Genomic DNA, 19,808 nt, shown 5'->3' on the forward strand with positions numbered 1-19,808 from the left:
GTCATATAGTATTCGGGGCTGAACCGAACGACCTCACAATGTCGTCAAACCCGTTTCTACACGAATTTTCCATTCTATGTCCCGTGTTCTTGCTTTCTTATCAGAATTACAACAAGCGACTGATGTTTCTGGTCTGGTGTATAGTATTGATTACCTTTCAGCAAGTCGTAGCGCAAGGTACTGATAATAATCAACAATCCCCTCTGATAGTACATCGTCTACAAAATCTGACTTTGACTGGACAACGATCATCGATTGGCCTTCATCTCCCGAAACAGTGTCAAAGCAGCCCCCTGCTCGCATATCGATTGAGCACTATACATCTCCATCAAATCAGCCTGCTCTTCTTACGCAAGATCGAATTCATCGACAACGGGAATTGAAGAAAGATTATAACCATCGATATTATCAGATACACAGAAGTGATCCTCAGCTTTGGAGAAAGAAATTAGATAATCAAAAACTTTACAGAATTGTTAAATCAAAAAGGGAGAAGTCTGAGCTCGCTAAATTAAGTAAAGAAGACAGAGAAGCAATTATGAGGAGAAAGAATCAAAATCGGAGGGAACAATATTTGAAAAACACGATCAAGCTGAAACAACAGGGAAAGAAACGTAATCGTACGAATCGTCTTGTTCGTGACTTGAGTCCTGAAACGAGGGAAAAAAGACGAGCTAAGAATCAGAAAGCTGTACAAAAATATCGTGAAAAGCAGAAAGAGCAAGCAAGAAATCAGCAAGATGATCACACCACCCAATGAAAGAGTTCTTATCTGCGCATAACCTGAAAGATGTCATCGCCTCCTTCACTGCTTCAAGGCGCTCTGCACGTACTGATACGGGCATACACAAAATGACAACTCTTTTCCACTTACTTCGTCTAATGAGAGCAGCTCCGATCAGTTTTTGACAAATACCATGTTGCGTACAGCAAATCGTATATACACACATATCCAAATAAGCGTTTCTTGTATACGCAATGATCGGGGCTTAATCGATCGATCGATCATACAATAGAGTCGAGTCCGTTGCTGTACTACTCTTTATTCTGTTCTGTATGATCCCTTTTCGTTTGAGCTAAAAACAGGCAAATAATGTTTCTGATCTGGTATATAGCATTAATTTGCGTTCAACATGTCGTACAAGGTACTGGTGATGACCAAAATTATCCATCCGGTAGGGGAACTTCTGCAGAATCTGACTTTGACTGGACGAGTTTCATCGATTGGCCTTCATCACCCGAGACAGTACCGAAGGAGATACCTGCGAGCGTATCGTACGAGCACCACGCACCCGAACCGAGTAAGCCTACATCACAATCGAAAGGCCTAGATCGGGAAAGGAAAAAAGCATACAATCATGAATACTATCAAAAACAAAAAAGTGACCCTCAATTATGGAGAAAAAGACTTGATGATCAAAAACTTAACAGACTCATCAAAATCAAGAGGGAAACGGCTTATTTGGCAAGACTAAATCAAGAAGACAGGGAAGCAATTTTGAGGGAAAGAAAGGAAAAGAGGAAGCAAAGATTATTGAAAGCAAAGAATACATCTATCGAAAAAGAGAAGAAGCTCGGCGGGCAAAAACGTGATCTGAGCCCTGAAGCGAAAAAGAGAAGACGAGCTATCAATCGGAAAGCTGTACAGAAGTATCGTAAAAACCTAAAAGAGCGAGCAAGCAGTCAGCAAAATGGTAACACTGCTTTGTGAAACGAAGTCGCTTTTACGCATAAGCTTTTTTGGCTTCACCGCATTTCAAAACGCTCTCACACATTAATCCAGGTGTAGAGGTGTATTAATACGACAGGTGAACTAGTATGTATCGCTTTCCGTTCTTACCCATAAATGATAGAGATGCTTTTCACGAGAATAACGAACTTCCTTCTATTTACCTCCTTATCAACTAGTGCGTCAGATGGGGACAGACAGGCGTCTTCTCCAGCTAGTGAGGAGGGAAGCGCTGGCTCAAACTTTGATTGGATGACGTTGATCGATTGGGCTTCATCACCCAAAACAACTTCCGAGCAAATAGATCAAGCTCAATCAACGGATCACCCTACACCTCAGCCGGACCAAAGACATCGAGACCGGGCCAAAATGCGGGCTTACAATAATGACTACTATCTCAAGTATAGAAAAAATCCTGACTTATGGAAGACAAGGCTAGAAGGTCAAAAGCTCAACAGACTCAAAAATATGAAGAAGAAGAAGGCAGCATTCGAACAATTAAGTCAGGAAGACAAGGAAGCAATTTTAACGAAACAAAGGCAAAAGCGAAAGGAGCGATATCTTAGAGATAAAAGTAAGAACATAAAGCTTAGCGGAGCAAAATCGTTTATCCGTGATCTAAGTCCTGAATCCAAAAAGAGAAGACGAGCTATAAATCGGGAAGCATCAAAGCGATATCGTAGAAATTTAAAAGAACGAGCAAGAAAGCAACAAGATGATAATCCTGCAGAATAGAAATTGTTCTCGTACTGGACATTGTTTGTGTACAACCTTGTGAAGGCCGTAACGCCCCTGAAAGTGCTTGAGAACGCTTCCGTAAACTCTTTCGGATTAAACTTAAATGTAGATTTGTGTCAGATGACTCAATATCATTGACGTTTGTCTCTACTCTGCAACCTCTGCGAAGATGCTATTGATAAGATTGGCGCAACTTCTTTCGTTTGCTTCCTTAAATCTTTGTATGTCTCATGAAAGCACAGCTGGTCATTCCATAGCTGATGAAGGAGGAAGTATGGTTACAGATTTTGATTGGAAAAGCTTGATTGATTGGCCATCATCCCCTGAAAGAGACGCAACAGAGCAAAGCAATAATAAAATGATCAAACAACGTCAAAGTGATACTCTCAGAGCTGGGAAGAAGATTTCCAAAAGACCAAAGCTTGATAAAACATATCATCAACAGTATTATCAAGAAAGAAAGAACGATCCGAAAAGGTGGGCAAGGGTTCTGGAAACAAGAAAAATAAAATATCACAGGGATAAGGCCAAAAAGGAAGAAGTGTTCAAGACTTTGACTTTGGAAGAACAAAATACTGAAATAGCTAGAAAGAAGATGAAGAACAGAAAAAGATATGCAAGAGAGAAAGAAAGAATGGCTGCGAAGAAAAGTGACAGATGACGTGCATGAGTGTGCAATTCGCAAGAGATGACAATGCCTTCTTCTCATGCATCGTCTGTAAACTGTTTTTATCATCAGAGTCGCACATCTATCAAGCCACACCGGACATCGAAGGTTCGGCGTAAGCGCTTTGAATTGTTAACCTTGTGTACAAAGATCTGTAGCCCCTACTTGCTTACACAGTTTTTGCGATAAAATAGACTTGATCGGGGCAATTGACTAAGGTTGTCGTATCAAAGTTTAAAAATAGTTTATTTGCAACTCTCCTTCCTCCTCACATACAAGTTTTGACACCCAGAATGCAAAGTTCCCATTTCTTAAAGGCAATTTTACTCCTTAAAGTCTCCTTTTGGCTGCAGACTCGCCCAATCAAAGCATTTGAAAACAATGAAGATTCTCCCAATCGTAGTGTTAAATCTCCTACGCATGAATTTGACTGGAAAAGCATGATTGATTGGTCTTACTCCCCAGAACGTAAAACAGAAGAAATCATATCTGGGCATTCGAGTTTAGGCACTTCTTCGCCTGCTGGAGGGCGTTCTCCAAGAGTAAATATGCGCCTCAAAGAACAGGAGACGTTGTCTCTTCATGATGTGACCAAAGGCTCACAGCCTGTCCAGCCAGAAAAAGAATCTAGAAGTCCTATTACTGCAATCAGCTCCATCAAGATGCAATCGCCTGTCCAACGACCTAAAAGGAAGTATAAAAATCTCAAAGAACGTTACTCTGCAGAAAAAGTGAAACAGTTCAGTAGAAATTATTATATCAATTATCGTAAAGATCCGGAGAGGGTGAAACGAGTGCAAGAGAACAATCGAAAAAGATACTATAAAAGAAAAGCAGAAAAGGAAGAAATGCTGACTACGTTGACAGAAGCAGAAAAGGAAGCAGAAGTCGCCAAACGAAACGAACAGTTAGCAAAGAGAAGATTCAGATACCGTTTGAAAAAAGACCCAAATGCAGTCAATGAACCAAGAAAGTATAAACTTTCGGAAAAAGAACGCAGATTGGCGAGAGAAAGAGGTGCTAAGCATCGTCTTAAACGGATGCTTGAAGCTCAAAATGGCAATTCTCAGATTCAGTAATACTTGATGTGATGCAATTATACTCCAACTCTTACATCATGGTCCTCTTGAATATATATAGGGTGGGCAACGAGGAGACATATCTGTGTTTTCTTATGGCTCGAGAATACGGCATGCAAACCGACAGAGTACGGATTAAATGAAACATCTGATTGAAGCGGGGCAATAAACAATGAGTGGCTCTTTCACATCATATCTCGTTTCATCGTCTTGATTTATACTTCTTTCAGATGCATCATCAGTCTTAGACCATGTGTTCTCTACAGGACAACGCTATCATTGTGTTCATTTCCATTATCTTGAGTCTCGCAACTGAATTTGTCAAAGCAGCTAACAGTCATGAAGGTTCTCTATCACCTGGTTTTGATTGGGGGAAGTTGATCGATTGGGCTTGGTCTTATGATACGGAGAAAGACGGAGTTGAGAACCAACCATTAAGTACAATGCATGAGCCTACACCTCACCTGGCTCCACCGAACAGCAGTCCTCACAAGACTCAAGTGCATACACAACAACAAGATTCTGGACCTGAGAAAATTAAGAAAAGGAAGAAATTAAGTAATAAAGAGCGATACTCAGCCGAGAGATTGAAAGAAATAAACCACGCAAACTACGTCAAAATTAAAAATGATCCCATCAAATGGAAAGCCAGAGAAAATGCGCGAAAAGCGAGATACCATGATGAACAGAAAAAACTTGCATTGTTGACAGGATCAGAATTAGAAGAACAGCTTAACAAACAAAGGGCAGTAAAAGATAGAAAGAATTACCTCGCTCGACTTAGACGAAATCCAAATGCCCGAATCGAGCCAAAGCGAGGATTTGTCTTGTCTGAAAAAGAGCGAGCCAATTGCAGGGAAAGAACCAGGTTGTGTCGTCTACGGAAAAAGCTAAGTGCGCTGGGAAGTCCTTCTCAAAGTTGACAAAATGCGTTTCTCCTTTCACTTGCTTTTTGATTGGTAATCATATGTTTGTTGAGCTTCACGTTCTTTCATTTTTATTGCTCCATCCCCGAACTCAGGTTGCACTTTGCATCATAATGTGAATTTTGACTCTTTACTACCTTGTCTTCATGGTATTCTACTGCGTCTATGATTCATGTTATTGCTTTTCTTATATGGACTCTGACTGTGATTACCATGGTCACATGTGTTGACCAAAGTGAAAAAGATCGATCAAAAAGCTTCAAATAGGTAGCTCTAGTTGGGTTATTTGCTTCTAGTGACTCGGATGAAGAAAGTCTAAGCCCTCATATTCCCCAACAGGATGTACAACATCAATAGGGCTCAATTCAAACATTTGGAGCAAAACCAGAGGCAATATCTGAACCAACTAGAAAGCGAAAAAAGTCTCTGAAGAAGTATATACACCAGATAAGTTGAGAAAATGAGACGACAATATTTCCTCAAATCGGAACATACCCCTGAAAAGTTGGCAAAGGTACAACGTCAAGGTAGAGAAAGATATTATCGAGCAAAAATTAGGCATGCAGAAAGACTTGCAAGCTTATCCGAAGCAGTAAGAGAAGCAGAAAAGAAGAAGCAGAAGGAAAAAACTGCTAGGAAGAACAAAGCTTATGCAGAAAGAAAAGCAGAAAAGAAGAATGTTCCTTAACGCTCAGCATGAAACGAAGGCTGAGCACTAGCAGCTTCAATCTACATTTTGTGGCTATGTGGAAGCATACACATCTGTGAATAAAGATATATGAAAACACGCAAGTGCTCATGTAAATAGTTGCAGCCCCGTACACACAATGACGTTACAGAAGCAAGTCGTTGTCCTTTCCTCAATCCAATCAGACACTATCACTCCGTTTGAAGGCCCTTAAAGATGATGTTAATTATCAGTCTTTTCCGTGTTGCGGCTGTATTCCACATTTTTGCGAAAGGAGTACAAAGTACGAATGATGATTCACCAAAGTATCAATGGAAAGCTTTGATTGGTTCGTTTGCTAGTTCTGACTCTAGCTCAGAGTCTGAGACCTCGCCGCGATACCACAAAACTCCAGAGACTGGTTTGAAAAGCATTTTACCGACGATTCCGCTAACAATAAAAGCAGCTTTTCACGACAATGCCGTTCGAGATCCTTTCAAAAATCCTGAGGAGAGCCATTCCACCAAATTTTCTAGGAAGGAGAGACACAAAAAAAGATATCTCAACGCAAAAAATGATCCTGTGAAGTGGAAAGTGGTACAAGAAAAAAGTAAAGCTCGTTATCTCAGATCAAAAGAATTGGAGAATGAAATGTTAGAAAAATTACCAAAAGAAGAAAAAGAAGCTTACATCAACCAACGCACGCAAAAACGCACGATGTACAGTAGAGTTCATCGTCAACGACAGTACAATAAAACACAAAATCTTCCTACCAATGAACGATTAGTAGAGATTGCGCGGCAAAAAAAATTAAAGCAACAACATTATCAGAGATTCAAAGCCAAAAAGCAAGCAAAACAGGAAGGAGAGCAGCATTTATGATTTCATCTATTCATACATATTACGTTTCTGTTCTCTCAGAATCTCTATCCTTTTAAAATGAGCAATGTTAGCAATCATACCGGGGGTCTATTTATGAGGCTGATCTGTTTGTTGTATCAAATCCAAGTCTTGTCATAGATTGTGTCACGATTATACGCAAAAGCTGTACAGATGGATTCTTTTTGCCGAGCGAATGGGCGTTTCCTTTTAACCGTTCAACGTTTCTTAAAAGGGAGCTATACTTCGTATGATACTTCTTAGTCATGAGCAGTCACCCTACACAAAATGAAGCAAACAACAACTCTGGCGACTGCTTTTATCTCTATCCTTTTTCATTCACGGGTTACAAGTCAATTACCTTTGAATAGTCACGAGTCTCAATCGGTAGATTCAGATTGGAAAGCTTATATCAACTGGCCGTCATCTCCTGCAAAAGCATCAGAACCAGACGAGGTGAACAGTGCTCCAAGTACAAGCACAAACGTGCAATCGAACGTCCACGCTGAGGAAAGTCTTAAAAAGAATTTTAAGTATTCAAAAGAGAAAAGAAAGCTAGATCATCTGAAAATGAGGGAAGATCCAGAGAGGTGGCAGCTTGAGCTAATGCGAAAGAGGCAGTCATATCATCTTAGAAAGATTTACCGCTCTCAAGAATTCAAACGTTTAAGCAAAGCAGAACAAAGGGTCACCATTCAAGCAAGAAAAGAAATGTTCCGTAAAACACACTGTAAGGGTTTTAGAACTGACGCAATCGGTAATATTCGTGTACAGCGGAAACAACGTAAGCTTTCAGAAGAGGCCTCAGATAAAAAGAGAGCAAGAGATCGAGAAAGATTGAGGAAGAAAAGAGCCGAACAAAGAAATGCAAAATCAGATGGCACTAAGAGAGAAAGATAAGCTTTGCAGTCTGCTAAATAGAAAAGATTGTGATCAACAAAGGAGACACATACAAGCTTCTGATAATGTTGCATCTATTTTGCTTGATAATTGTACGCCGTGCTGTGTTCTTGTATTTACTCATCGGGGCAATCGTGCGAGTGGAAAGTTTTGGTCCTTTGTTGTTGTAGTAGACATACTTGCATCTCTTTTGGCTGCCCACCATACTCAGGAGATGATTCCGTACAAGAAGATGCTACTACATTATATTGCTTTAAGCTTCCTTGTTTTGACTACGTATATAGTGAAAGCAATTGGAAGCCGTGAAGCATCTCCCGATTGGTTTCGTGAATTGGAATCTCAAAACTTTGATTGGGGCAACATTGTTGATCTGCCTTCATCACCTGAGAGAGGGGTTTCTTTTCATAATTCAAACGAAGAGCCGCATCCATCAATCCAATCGAATCATCCTAATAGCGAGACACCAAAGGATGATAGAAACACACATGGACATGGCAACAACAGCGAGAAGTCAAACACGATTATTTCTCGGGAAAGAAGGCAAAAGCAAGAGAACAGTCGTCGATATTATGACAAGCTTCGAAGTGATCCCAAAAGATTGGCATTAGCCAGAGCTCGCGATAAGAGTAGACACCTAAAACGAAAAGTGGAAGCACAAGAAAGATTAAATAGTCTACCACAAGCAGAAAGAGAAGCTGAGATTGCAAGTCAAAAGTCAAAAAGATCTGAGTATAATAAACGATATCATGAAAAACACAGTGACCTAATCAGGGCAAAAAGGAAAATAGCAAATAAACCGATCAAAGTTTATAAACTGTCCGAAACAGAGCGAGAAATAGGCAAGAGAAAAATGCAATTAAGTCGTGCTCGGAAGAGAGAGAGAGAGAAACAGCAAAAACAGCCCTTATCTCCACAACAACAGCTTCCAGCACAAAAGAATCCCTGGTCACATGTAACATAGCGCCCGCTCTTTCAGCTTTTGTACTTACAAACTGCAGAATCGTAACCCCCCGAGCCACCTTAAGGGTGATGGTAATTGGCTCTAGGATAGAAGTCATAAAACTCAAGGCAACGCGTCGTTAAGAAAGACAGAAAAGTGAAAGATGTCGCGTGTAATATCGCGTTCTCAGAACACACGACGCGCGACGCGTCAAAAGCTATTTACACGCTCTCTACTTTTTGACGCGTGTGTTGTTTTGTAGAGGAAAAGCTGACAAGTGGCGCTGGAGCAGTGTTGCGTGTATTCCTTTCTTTTTCAAGGAAGAATCGAAGTTACAGTTTGAAGTAAGGTTAATAAGTTTATAACCTCAGAACATCATCATCATCATCTCTTTGTTCTCCATTCCACCTTGACAGTCATCTTTCGCTCAGCATGTCAAACGGAGCAACAGGTGGCATTTTGCCAATTATCAAAGTTGGAATTGATTATGGACAACAAAAAGAAAATATAACCAACTTCTTACGATATGCCAAAGGTGTCGTACCTGCTTTAAGCATGAATGCGGATCGTACAACAGACGTTCTCGGTGCTGTTTCAAGTATGGACGTTGATGATGAAGAAGAGGAAACAGAAAGTGTGATGGATGATTTGCATTCTATGGATCTGGATGAAAGCCATCCAAGAACAAGAAGGAGAAGGAGAGAAGCTGATACATTGAAATACATGGAACAACTTCAAAAAATTACAAACAGAGAACAGAAAGCATTGATTGTAGATTTGAAAGATTTGCAAGAATTCTTGAATGCTCAGATGCGAGGATCAGGAACGGATCTTGCCATCGGGATCGAGGGAAATGCATCACACTACGTTGAGTTGATCTCAGAATGTGTTGATTCGATCCTAGCAGAGATGACACCCACAGTCGATATCTCACACAAAGATGACGTTTTGGATGTCATCATTCATCAACGTCAAGAACGTAATGCACGTCAATCCCAAGGTCGAAGCTTGGGTCCTGATGCTATGCAATCACAGATGGATGGTGAAGAACAAGAAGATGCAAGCCAAGCCGCACTTCCCTTCCCACCTTCTTTGCTTCGTCGTTACACAGTCTATCTCAAACCACTTTCAGCAACAGGCAAAGATTCAAAGCCAATGGCTGTACGCTCTATTCGTGCTGAGCATATCGGATCTTTGGTTACTCTACGCGGTATCGTTACCCGGGTATCAGAAGTGAAGCCATACTTGCAAGTTGACGCATATGCTTGTGATCAATGTGGTGCAGAAATTTTCCAAGAGATCAAAGGAAGACAGTATATGCCCTTGACAGAATGTCCGGCAGAATGCAAGCGCAACAATGTCAAAGGAAGTTTGTTTCAACAAGTTCGAGCAAGCAAATTTGTTCCTTTCCAAGAGATCAAAATGCAAGAAATGACCGATCAAGTGCCCGTTGGACATATTCCACGTATGATGACAATCCACATGTCTGGTCCACTAACCAGGTCCCTCAACCCTGGTGATGTATGCGATGTGAGCGGAATCTTCCTTCCTACCCCCTATACCGGCTTCAAAGCAATCCGAGCTGGTCTATTGACAGATACATTCTTGCAAGCGCAACACGTTCGTCAATTACGCAAAAGTTATTCAGCCTTAGAAGGAGAGCTGACAGCCGAAACATCTGAACGCATTCGATCTCTTTCACGCGAAGGAGACGTATACGATAAATTGGCCGCCAGTATTGCACCTGAAATCTACGGTCATGAAGACGTGAAGAAGTGTTTATTACTCTTATTGGTTGGAGGTGTAACGTGTGATATGCCGGATGGTATGCATATCCGTGGTGATATCAACGTTTGTTTGATGGGTGATCCAGGTGTGGCCAAAAGTCAATTGCTCAAATACATTTCAAAGATTGCACCTAGAGGTGTTTATACAACCGGTCGTGGATCCAGTGGAGTTGGTTTAACGGCTGCAGTAATGCGTGATCCCGTTACCGAAGAAATGGTTCTAGAAGGTGGTGCTTTGGTTTTGGCTGATAATGGAATCGCATGTATCGATGAATTTGACAAAATGGAGGAATCAGATCGAACTGCAATTCACGAAGTGATGGAACAACAGACGATCTCAATTTCCAAAGCAGGTATTTCAACAACCTTGAACGCTCGTACATCCATCTTGGCCGCAGCCAATCCTCTTTATGGAAGGTATAATCCTCGTATCTCGCCAGTCGACAATATCAATTTACCAGCTGCTCTTTTGAGTCGTTTTGATATTCTTTTCCTCATTCTTGATACGCCATCTCGTGAAGATGATGAAAGACTTGCTCAACATGTTGCTTATGTGCACATGCATTCTGAACATCCACCTTTGACATTCCAACCTTTAGAACCTCAATTGATGAAACATTATATCGCCCGTGCTCGTCAATATCAACCAAACGTTACCAAAGCTGTAAGTGAATATTTGGTGAGCGCATATGTCAAATTACGCAATCAAACCAAAGATGACGAAGAACGTGGTCAAGCATACACTTATACATCTGCACGTACATTGTTGGGTATCGTTCGTATGAGTCAAGCATTAGCACGTTTGCGATTCAGTGAACAAGTCGAAATTGGTGATGTTGATGAAGCATTACGTTTGCTGGACGTGAGCAAGAGTTCTTTGACCGTCACTTCTCGTCGTGATAACATTCAAGATGGAACGACGAACGATTACAGTAGTGTTACAAAAATTTATCGTATCATTCGTGATATGGCAATGGCAATCGGACATGAAGGTCGTGATGCGATTCGTGAATCTCGTTTACGTGGTAAACGTGCAGAATTACCTCAAGGCGTTCAAGAAGATGAAGATTGGCTACAAGATGAAAATGCTCCAGGTCCATTGAATATGCGTGATGTACGCGAACGTATCATTGCTGCCGGTTGGGTAGAAGATCAATTACAAGAATGTCTACGTGAATATGAAGACTTAGGTGTTATTCAAGTTGCAAACGGTAATCGTTTAGTGTTCCTATAGTAGGAGATTTCTCTTCTTTCTCTTTTTTTTATGTAATGTATTTCGTATGTGGTTCTTTCTCGTTGCAATTTCAATTGTTCTTGTTTATTCTTGCCAGTTGCTGCGTTTATTTGACGCCCAAATAAGATCAGCATTCACGCCATCAGGGGCAAATGATGTATCTTGCGTTTCAGATTGCGGTGCCTGATGATATACACTACAGATGGGCGTAAAGAAGGTAAGATATAAATACAATGTCTCATTTTGCCAATGCTTTCTCCTCCCATCTTGCATGAACGCGAGCTGGTCTCCGTTGTTGCTCAAGATGGTCGCAAATTTGAAATTGATGATGGCATTGATTGTCGTCATCGCTTGTAGCAGTGCATTGCTTCCCTATGTGAACGGTGTAGCGATTAGGTATGAAGAACAAGGAAAGTTGGAAAAGCGTACGAATGAAGTAGTACCAGGAAGTGCATCGATTGGAATGGAGAAGCGATCTCCCACACCTGGACATGTGGTATCGACAGAAACGATTAAGAACAAAGATTTACCAAAGGATTCACTTCAAAGACAAATGCCGAAAGAGAAAGCACATTTTAGCATGCCTTTCATTCACAAACGTGAACAAGTGGAACAAAAAGAAAAAGTATCATTTGTTGCACGCTCACCAGTATCGGATTCGAATAAAACATATTCTCTCATTGCTGACAAAGAACCGGAAGTGATGGATGATTCAAGAAACACAATTGTACCGCAATATGCAAAGCATCATATGCTATTGAAAGACAAGGTTTTTATCAAACGTGATCCGATACCGGAACCGACCCATTATCTAATGCCACATCTCTTGAGACCAGAACCGGAATATGTGCGATCACCCTTAAGGGAAGAGATCATTATTGCCAGCGTAGATCCAACATTCCCATCTGAAGCACGAATGAGACTGAACAAAGGAAAGCAACAGCTCATTCTATCAGGAGATCCAATGATTGTCAAGAAACGCTTTTATATCGCCAAGAATGAGAAAGGAGCTCATAATTCGGAGAGTTGGTGATCATCTTTTTGATAATAACGCGTATGCTGTAACACTTACTTTGGACAGAGTTATCTTGTGAAAGTCTATGTGATGTTTGTTGGCGTTCAGCCGCATTCGTATGGCAAGTATGACGTGAAAACATTCTCAGACACAGCTTTTCCAACGGGGCTTCATGCTGTACATAAGCAAGCACAATATCGGCGTATAATGAGCTTGTGCGTGTTTGCACATAAATAGCACAGTCTTGCCACATTTCAAACCTTTCTCTTCACTTCAACATCAAGAAGTGGGCTGGCCTCCATTTTTTTCTTGTGCTACCTTATTGATTCTTGTCAAGATGATCGCAAATGCAGCCTTTGTGATGGCGTTGATTTTCATGAACGCATGTGCTCTCACCTACTACCCATCTGCAAATGCTCTTCCCATCAAATCTGGCCCGTACGGAGGCAATGAACATCCATTTAAACGTGATCAAGCTGATGATGATAGTTCAATGTCTTTATACACTCGCTCGCCATTGCCAAATCCAAATGATGCGTTTCATACCGTTTCAGTCAACAGTCTTGAAGTGATGGGTGCAACCCCAGACATGTTGTTACCAAAACATGCAAATCCAAAAAAGGGGAAAATGAGCGTATTCTTGAAACGTTCAAACGATGATCTGGAAAACGATTCTGATTTCCAAAAGCGTTTTTATGCGTTGGATGAAGTAAGATTGCGCCAAGGCAAAATTACCAAAGAAGAAGCCAAGAAACATGTAGAACAACAAATGGCATGGGGTGAACATACAGCCAATGCATCTAAAGAAAAGCCATTCAAGAAACGTTTCTTTGCGGGACAACAATTAGCTGTTTTGCACGGTACCATGACGCCCAGTGAAGCAAGTGAAAGTGTACAAAAACAGCTTAACCTTTTCAAGCATCACTGAAATATACACATATATGTATATGTATGCTGTATATTGTATCTGATTTTGTTTCACCGTGATGGAGGAAAAGTGTGAATGTATGCGTTTAGTTGACCCAGGTTGGCGTGCTTGTTTGCTTGCTTGCTTGGCGTGGGCGAGGGGTATGCCCGGATTTGAGGCAGTGCATCAGGAAGCAGGCGATACGCAAACGGGCGGGCGCGCTAAGGTTGTCAAGATATGTGTCATGGAAAAGTTTAATTATCATTTACACAGCATATATGCATTTCACATTCATTTGTATGGTGAACTGTTGCATTGAACTCACTTACTCTTCTTCTTCTCCATCATCACATAATAAGCAATTTGTTGAACATATCTGGTAAACATGGCTCGCCCAGCGTGAGTTACTTCTTCCCGGTGATCATCAGTCTATGACAAAGAGAACTGACATTCCTCCACATCATCAGATCTTCAGGCTCAGACGTGCTCGTAAGTGTACAAAGGGACCATTACATCTCATTATTTCCTTTTCTTAAACGACTTATCGCTTCTTTCCCTTAGCTCTACTTCTTGGCAATCTTCGTAAGTGGTCAACCATAGCGCCTCTTTAGAATACCAAATCTAACCTTAATCCATCTCTGTCAATCAATTATAGCTTCCGCCAGTGCCCGTCTTTATCAAAACAGGATGCTCTGCTAATTTTTGGATTAACATCTTGCTTTGCTTCCTTGCATGGCTACGTGAGTACAACAGTGAAGACAAGAACGAGATTGAGATGCTAATATTCCCCATACCTTCCCTTTGCAGCCGGCGTGATTCATGCTTGGTGAGTATATGCATGAAGTTGAATGCAATAAGGAGTGGAAAGCTTACTTCATCCTCCCTCGTCATCACAGGTACATCATCAGTAAATACGAAACACCAGCTCGTGTCGCATAGATTGACATGACATGGATGGCTTTACGATATTTTCCAGCTCGAATTCTTCTTCTGTAGCAGCAAAGGATTTTATACCTTGATCTTTTGCTCACGTTTCAATATACCTGATTATTTTTCAAATATTTCACTCTATTTTGCATTCATTGATTGCCGAGCCCTATTTCTGGTTGCAATATATATGTCCATCATTAGCATAATGAACATGAAGATAAGTGAGGCTTAGATGCAGACACTCCAGAGGTGTATGAAAGAAGATACCGGCGGCATTTAAACATACTGAATTGATGCCTTATCAATCTAGCTATCCGCGTAAAAGGGGTAAATACGGATTGAATAAATTGTCTGCTTATGTAACCACCGCGTAGAAGTTTATTCAACAAGATGCGGAATAAACGCGTAAAGAAAGGGTTAATAAAATAATTGTTGTTGTATTAGACAGCATTAAAGCCAAAACGAATACAAACGCGTTGAAATTGAATAATTATTGCCTTGCCACAAGCAGCTGCTGAATTGTATTTATTTGGAAGCTTTGGCATGTTTACATGGAATTCCCACGAGGCACAATAACTGTGTTTTAAGGAAGTGTCACATGAGCTAAAAAAGGTTTGCTGCAAGTGAATGCATACAAACAAAAAAGAGAGAAGTATCTGGAGAAATGATGGTATTGAAGATTGTATGACAGAACAACCAACTCAACCTTCAACATCAACTTCCTTCAACGCTCGACTCTCAACCATCACCATTCAGACGGATTCGCGATCGGACTAAAGTCGCCTTTTGGGCGGCAATCATACCTTTGTTCGATCGATTCACATACATTACATGAACAAGTAGCATTCACTCACGAAATATATGAACAGATTCAATCAAACCTCATAGATTATCATTCTCTCATAACACGATGGCAAAACCGCAAGTACTTTCACCAATTCAATCCAATATTGCAAAGAGTAGATTTGGAACGACTAAATCTACTCAAATAGGCACGAATATGAAGACAAAGACTGAACAACCATCTTCCAGTTCATCTTCTTCTTATTCCTCATCGGCTAATGCTCAGAGGAATACGAGGAATGATGGTAATCACGCCAACCATTACTCGCACCGGGAGCGTATTGTCAGTAATGCATCCCTTTCTTCTTCAGAACAAGACGATGAAGATCAAGAGGAAGAGGAAGAAGAGGGTTTAGTAGATGTTGATGTTCGTAAAGAACGAGCGAGCAAGAAAGATCCGAAAAAGCTCAACGGCCGCGTTCCGAAGACCTCACAACGGAACATTGCCAATGCCAACAACAACACTTCTTCTTCCTCTAATCCAATTAATCCTGCCGGAAAACGCACACGCCATGCATTTGTTGAAATCTTTTCGCCTGTACGCGCAATGCGAGTGGCCAGAGCAGGCATGAAACGTAAACATGGAAGTGGTCAAAGTCAAAATCAATTTCGAGGAGGAGTTTTAAAGGAAGGTCACAATCACATCTTCTCGACGTCAAAAGTACAAAATCAAACAAATCACAGAGGAAGAAATACACAAGCAAGTAACGGGGAAGGGCTTAGCTCTACCGCACTGAGAGGAGAGATTGGTAAAGGGTTTCCTTTCGTCGATGAATTTGATAGCATCGATCCACTCGAACATCGCACTATTCCTCTACGTCCTAGACATCAAGTACGTGACGCAAGTAGCTCATCCTTGAGAAGGAATATGCGTGCAATGAGATTGAGCGATCAAGATGAGATGGAACAAGACAAGCCGATGAATGCTAGTAGGCGATCATCTACACATTCAGTGACCAGATTGGCATCGAACGGTATGGGATCACGTAAAGCTTCCACCAGCAGCTCAAGAGGATCTCGTTCACGTAGACTGAGCATGGCAGAAATCACTGGGGAAGGTTCACATGATGATGTCGAAGACGCACAAGATGAAGGAGAAAAAGTCAGATTGCTGCAACAAGCACCTTCATGGCAATTGCGAAGACTTACAAAGGATAAGTTATTCGAGCTTCATGTCTGTCTCGGCACTTTCAACTCCGATGAGCCAATCGAGATGGACTCTTTCAATAAGCAAGACCTGGTTGATGGCATCATCCAATCTCGCAGTCAAGACGAGCCGCCGACATCTGCCGGATCAATTCTGGACTCAAATAAAGAAGAACGAAAAAGCTCCAAGACGCATTCTTCTGGTCCATCTTTGAAAAGGAGTGGAACGAGTACGTCGATCGTATCCAGGTCGAGCGATTATACCGATGACGAGGAAGAACAATCAGCATCTGATGCCAACGATGCAGCTGGTGAAGAAACAGAAGTCGAACCAGTCAAGGCAGACCGTCGAAAGAAGTTTACTTCTCCGCATATGTTCACATCTCTAGCTGGTGCAAATAAACAGGGCACTTTGCGCGGTCCAGTGAACAATGCCATCGCATTTCCAATGCACAAAGATAACTCTAACGAAGGCAGTAGCACTCGCTCAAGCAGTGTCATATCCCCTGCTCGAAGACGCCTACGTCATAAAGGGTCTCTTGTATTTGCTGCCTCTTCACCGATTCGTACTCGCGCTCGAACTCGTCATCAATCTAGCTCATCAGCTGTCACAATACAACCTTTGCGTAACAATTCGACACCATTCGGTCAACGCACTCTTAGAGCAAACAATCAAGGCGAAATGATGCTTGACACTACTGTAGTCACGCCAAAGATGAAGCGAATCAATCGTAGAGGATCGGGCAACGTTGCAAGATTCCAGCTCTCAGCCCGTGAAACTGATGATGGCGATGAAAGCAATTCACCAAGCGAATTAGAGAATGGCACTCAACAGAATGACGAAGAAGAAATGGAAGATTGGGAAGACACTTCACCTACCATTTCACGTAAACGTACCTTACGTACTCCCAGAAAAGCCAAAGTCCGCGCCAATGTACAGCTTCACCAAACATTGGAAGAAGATAGCGAAGCAATGGTGGAAAATGTTCTGAACGGCGTTGATGAAGGAGATGAATCGGAAGGGATGTCTCTAGATGAAACAATCTCTGACATTAAGAAGAAGCAATCGCATCTTCTCAGCTCGCGGTCATCGCCACCTTTGTCTGAAATGTCTTTGGACGAATCAGAAAATGGTAATCTGAATGGCGAATTGGACAGTGACGAGAGTGAGCTCAGCAGCGAAGACGAAGGTCATGACAGGCCATCAGATATAGACGCAAGCCCGAGTAAGATGCGCAAATTGCGCAATGGAAAAGTCCGCCTTCCTACCGTGTTCAACGAAAGCAACATTCCTGCTTTCGCAATTCGCAATGACTCTAATCAAAAAGTACATTCGAATGACAAGCCCAAAAATATCGAGATGGATGAGAGTGAGGGACAAGACTTCAGTCATTCTGCACTCAATCGCCTTAAACGTGATCGGTTGATCGAGCTTTGTGAGCAAGAAGGTGTTTTGCATGCAAAAGATGCCACACGTGCAATCTTGATTGATGCTTTACTCGCTCATCACGGTAACAACCGAGATGATATTGCTTCCAGTCATACCGAAAAGCCAGACTCTACCAGCTCCACCCGTACTGCAAGACCAGGAAGTAGCGATCCAAATGCCAAGAAGACCAAAGGAAGTCGTGAAAACGTTACTGAGAGCGACAAACCTCTACTTTTGCGCACTCAATCGCTTCGAAAAGAATCGCATTCTAAGCCTGGCACACCAATTCCTTCTCAGAATGAGGAAGATCTTAATGGCTTGGATCTGGAGAGCCTCCAGTTGGTTGACAAGGAAATTGCATTCAATAAGCTCGAAAAGCTTGACAAGATCGGTTCTGGTGGGTTCAAAGACGTTTACGTTGGCAAATACCACATCACAAAAAAGACCACCAGAAAAGTTGCCATTGCGGATATCCGCGATCAATTGAGCGAGATGGATATCAAGGAATTGACTCTATTGCGTGATCTCAAACATGAGAACATTGTTCGATTCATTGGAGTTTGCATTCCGCCAGTCGAGATGCGATTGACGCCTTGCATGATCGTTTCGGAGCTCTGTGCAAATGGTGATTTGTACGACTATATCCGCAATGTCGAACCTCCTCCGGATGATGAAATCTTCCGAATTCTATTGCAAACTGCACGTGGGTTGGAATATCTACATTTGAGTTCACCTGCAATCATTCACAGAGATGTGAAATCCACAAACGTTCTCATCACTCGCAACAAGACGGCAAAGATTAATGACTTTGGTCTTGCACGTGTGCGAAACAATAAACGATCGATGATCAAATCTTTGGTAGGAACGGTGAATTGGCAAGCGGTTGAGCTTTGGTGTCCTAAACCGAATTACAATGAAAAAGTAGACGTTTGGTCTGCGGGAATGACATTTTGGGAAGCATTACAATGGCATCAACCGGAGAAAAAGTATCCTTTCCAAGATATGAATGAACATCAAATTTATCAAGACGTTGGTCAAAAGAAACTTCGACCTTCAACAGTTTCCATCAGGAGAAGGTATGGAAGTGAAATCGTTGAATTGTTGGATAGAATGTGGGATCAAAATCCTAAGCTTCGACCAACAATGACTGAAGTGTGCGAAGAAATGGAGAAATTAGTACAAATGAAAAAGGAAGCAGCTGTAGCTGCTGCTGCTGCTTCTGCGGACTCGGACAGCAAGGATAAGAAATATAAAGCAAACAATACAACACGCAATGCATCCCGTTGATCAATAACAATCATCACATCTTCAATCTGTATCATATCATTTACACCTCATCATAACATTTGTAACCACCTTTTTGTCTTCTTTCTTTGTTTTTATAATTAATTTATGCTCACTTTGCATGCTGTTCAAGCCACGCTTCACTCAAAGAAACACAAGTACATTATCCGATTCTTAGCATTTTAGTAGAGATAAACATGAAAGGTGATGTAAATTTATGGTGTAACTCTATCGAGCGAGAACGATGCCATCTTCCACACTTCCGTCCGGTACTTCGGTATCGGCACCAGCTTGTTCTGCTGCTGTAGAACTTGGTTCTGAGATTGGTTTTGGAGCAGATACCAAAGGTTTATATTGACCAATCGTGATGAGTAAAAGACCGGCAGATTTGATAGCATGAACCAATTGTGGTACATTATTAAGCAAAATTGCATCAACCATAATACCTAACAGGTTATTGCTCTTTGCGAATCGAACAGCTTCACTGACACTTGATCGTCTGGCATCAGGTTCACCACGATCACAAGGAGCAAAGCGTACCACGCCATCTGCTCCACCTCCAATGCTTCCGCTTAAGTTTCCAGAGTCATGTGCCAAGCCGCAATAGCTAGCAAAGAAGACTGCGTAATTAGGTTGTTTCCAATTTAAGGCTGTGCAAACTGTCGGGCTTCTGCTGGAGAACAGAATCTTTCTTGACGTTAAGCTTGT

The 19,808-nt window shown here is 41.6% G+C and overlaps 11 protein-coding genes across 11 annotated transcripts; all 11 read left to right on the forward strand.

Moving 5' to 3' along the window:
* Positions 1-76: 76 nt before the first annotated feature.
* FA14DRAFT_155662 (uncharacterized protein) lies at positions 77-760 on the forward strand (the record flags this gene model as incomplete). The annotated part of the gene is made up of 2 exons (XM_025497772.1): positions 77-177; positions 211-760. The coding sequence occupies 2 exons, from the start codon at positions 77-79 to the stop codon at positions 758-760; spliced, it is 651 nt and encodes a 216-aa protein (XP_025356559.1).
* Positions 761-1,093: 333 nt separating this feature from the next.
* FA14DRAFT_179618 (uncharacterized protein) lies at positions 1,094-2,464 on the forward strand (the record flags this gene model as incomplete). Its single annotated transcript, XM_025500934.1, has 2 exons — positions 1,094-1,707; positions 1,909-2,464. The coding sequence occupies 2 exons, from the start codon at positions 1,094-1,096 to the stop codon at positions 2,462-2,464; spliced, it is 1,170 nt and encodes a 389-aa protein (XP_025356560.1).
* A 963-nt stretch (positions 2,465-3,427) lies between these two features.
* Positions 3,428-4,213, forward strand: FA14DRAFT_155665 (uncharacterized protein; the record flags this gene model as incomplete). The annotated part of the gene is made up of 1 exon (XM_025497773.1): positions 3,428-4,213. The coding sequence occupies one exon, from the start codon at positions 3,428-3,430 to the stop codon at positions 4,211-4,213; it is 786 nt and encodes a 261-aa protein (XP_025356561.1).
* Positions 4,214-4,464: 251 nt separating this feature from the next.
* FA14DRAFT_179620 (uncharacterized protein) lies at positions 4,465-5,136 on the forward strand (the record flags this gene model as incomplete). Its single annotated transcript, XM_025500935.1, has 1 exon — positions 4,465-5,136. One exon carries the CDS (start codon positions 4,465-4,467, stop codon positions 5,134-5,136), a length of 672 nt encoding a protein of 223 aa, XP_025356562.1.
* A 907-nt stretch (positions 5,137-6,043) lies between these two features.
* Positions 6,044-6,688, forward strand: FA14DRAFT_179621 (uncharacterized protein; the record flags this gene model as incomplete). The annotated part of the gene is made up of 1 exon (XM_025500936.1): positions 6,044-6,688. One exon carries the CDS (start codon positions 6,044-6,046, stop codon positions 6,686-6,688), a length of 645 nt encoding a protein of 214 aa, XP_025356563.1.
* Positions 6,689-6,973: 285 nt separating this feature from the next.
* Positions 6,974-8,631, forward strand: FA14DRAFT_155668 (uncharacterized protein; the record flags this gene model as incomplete). Its single annotated transcript, XM_025497774.1, has 3 exons — positions 6,974-7,469; positions 7,870-8,537; positions 8,584-8,631. The coding sequence occupies 3 exons, from the start codon at positions 6,974-6,976 to the stop codon at positions 8,629-8,631; spliced, it is 1,212 nt and encodes a 403-aa protein (XP_025356564.1).
* A 57-nt stretch (positions 8,632-8,688) lies between these two features.
* FA14DRAFT_167981 (putative DNA replication licensing factor) lies at positions 8,689-11,612 on the forward strand (the record flags this gene model as incomplete). The annotated part of the gene is made up of 2 exons (XM_025500120.1): positions 8,689-8,695; positions 8,971-11,612. The coding sequence occupies 2 exons, from the start codon at positions 8,689-8,691 to the stop codon at positions 11,544-11,546; spliced, it is 2,583 nt and encodes an 860-aa protein (XP_025356565.1). The 3' UTR covers positions 11,547-11,612.
* A 151-nt stretch (positions 11,613-11,763) lies between these two features.
* Positions 11,764-12,739, forward strand: FA14DRAFT_184878 (uncharacterized protein). The gene has a single exon (XM_025501413.1). The coding sequence runs from the start codon at positions 11,818-11,820 to the stop codon at positions 12,577-12,579; it is 762 nt and encodes a 253-aa protein (XP_025356566.1). The 5' UTR covers positions 11,764-11,817; the 3' UTR covers positions 12,580-12,739.
* Positions 12,740-12,898: 159 nt separating this feature from the next.
* FA14DRAFT_179624 (uncharacterized protein) lies at positions 12,899-13,489 on the forward strand (the record flags this gene model as incomplete). The annotated part of the gene is made up of 1 exon (XM_025500937.1): positions 12,899-13,489. The coding sequence occupies one exon, from the start codon at positions 12,899-12,901 to the stop codon at positions 13,487-13,489; it is 591 nt and encodes a 196-aa protein (XP_025356567.1).
* A 364-nt stretch (positions 13,490-13,853) lies between these two features.
* FA14DRAFT_179625 (UPF0057-domain-containing protein) lies at positions 13,854-14,407 on the forward strand (the record flags this gene model as incomplete). Its single annotated transcript, XM_025500938.1, has 6 exons — positions 13,854-13,867; positions 13,936-13,957; positions 14,030-14,050; positions 14,124-14,208; positions 14,276-14,294; positions 14,365-14,407. 6 exons carry the CDS (start codon positions 13,854-13,856, stop codon positions 14,405-14,407), a joined length of 204 nt encoding a protein of 67 aa, XP_025356568.1.
* A 3,340-nt stretch (positions 14,408-17,747) lies between these two features.
* Positions 17,748-19,103, forward strand: FA14DRAFT_122332 (kinase-like protein; the record flags this gene model as incomplete). The annotated part of the gene is made up of 1 exon (XM_025496514.1): positions 17,748-19,103. The coding sequence occupies one exon, from the start codon at positions 17,748-17,750 to the stop codon at positions 19,101-19,103; it is 1,356 nt and encodes a 451-aa protein (XP_025356569.1).
* Positions 19,104-19,808: the final 705 nt, after the last annotated feature.

Source organism: Meira miltonrushii (genome assembly GCF_003144205.1).
Source record: "Meira miltonrushii strain MCA 3882 unplaced genomic scaffold FA14scaffold_2, whole genome shotgun sequence".
NCBI lineage: Eukaryota > Fungi > Basidiomycota > Exobasidiomycetes > Exobasidiales > Brachybasidiaceae > Meira > Meira miltonrushii.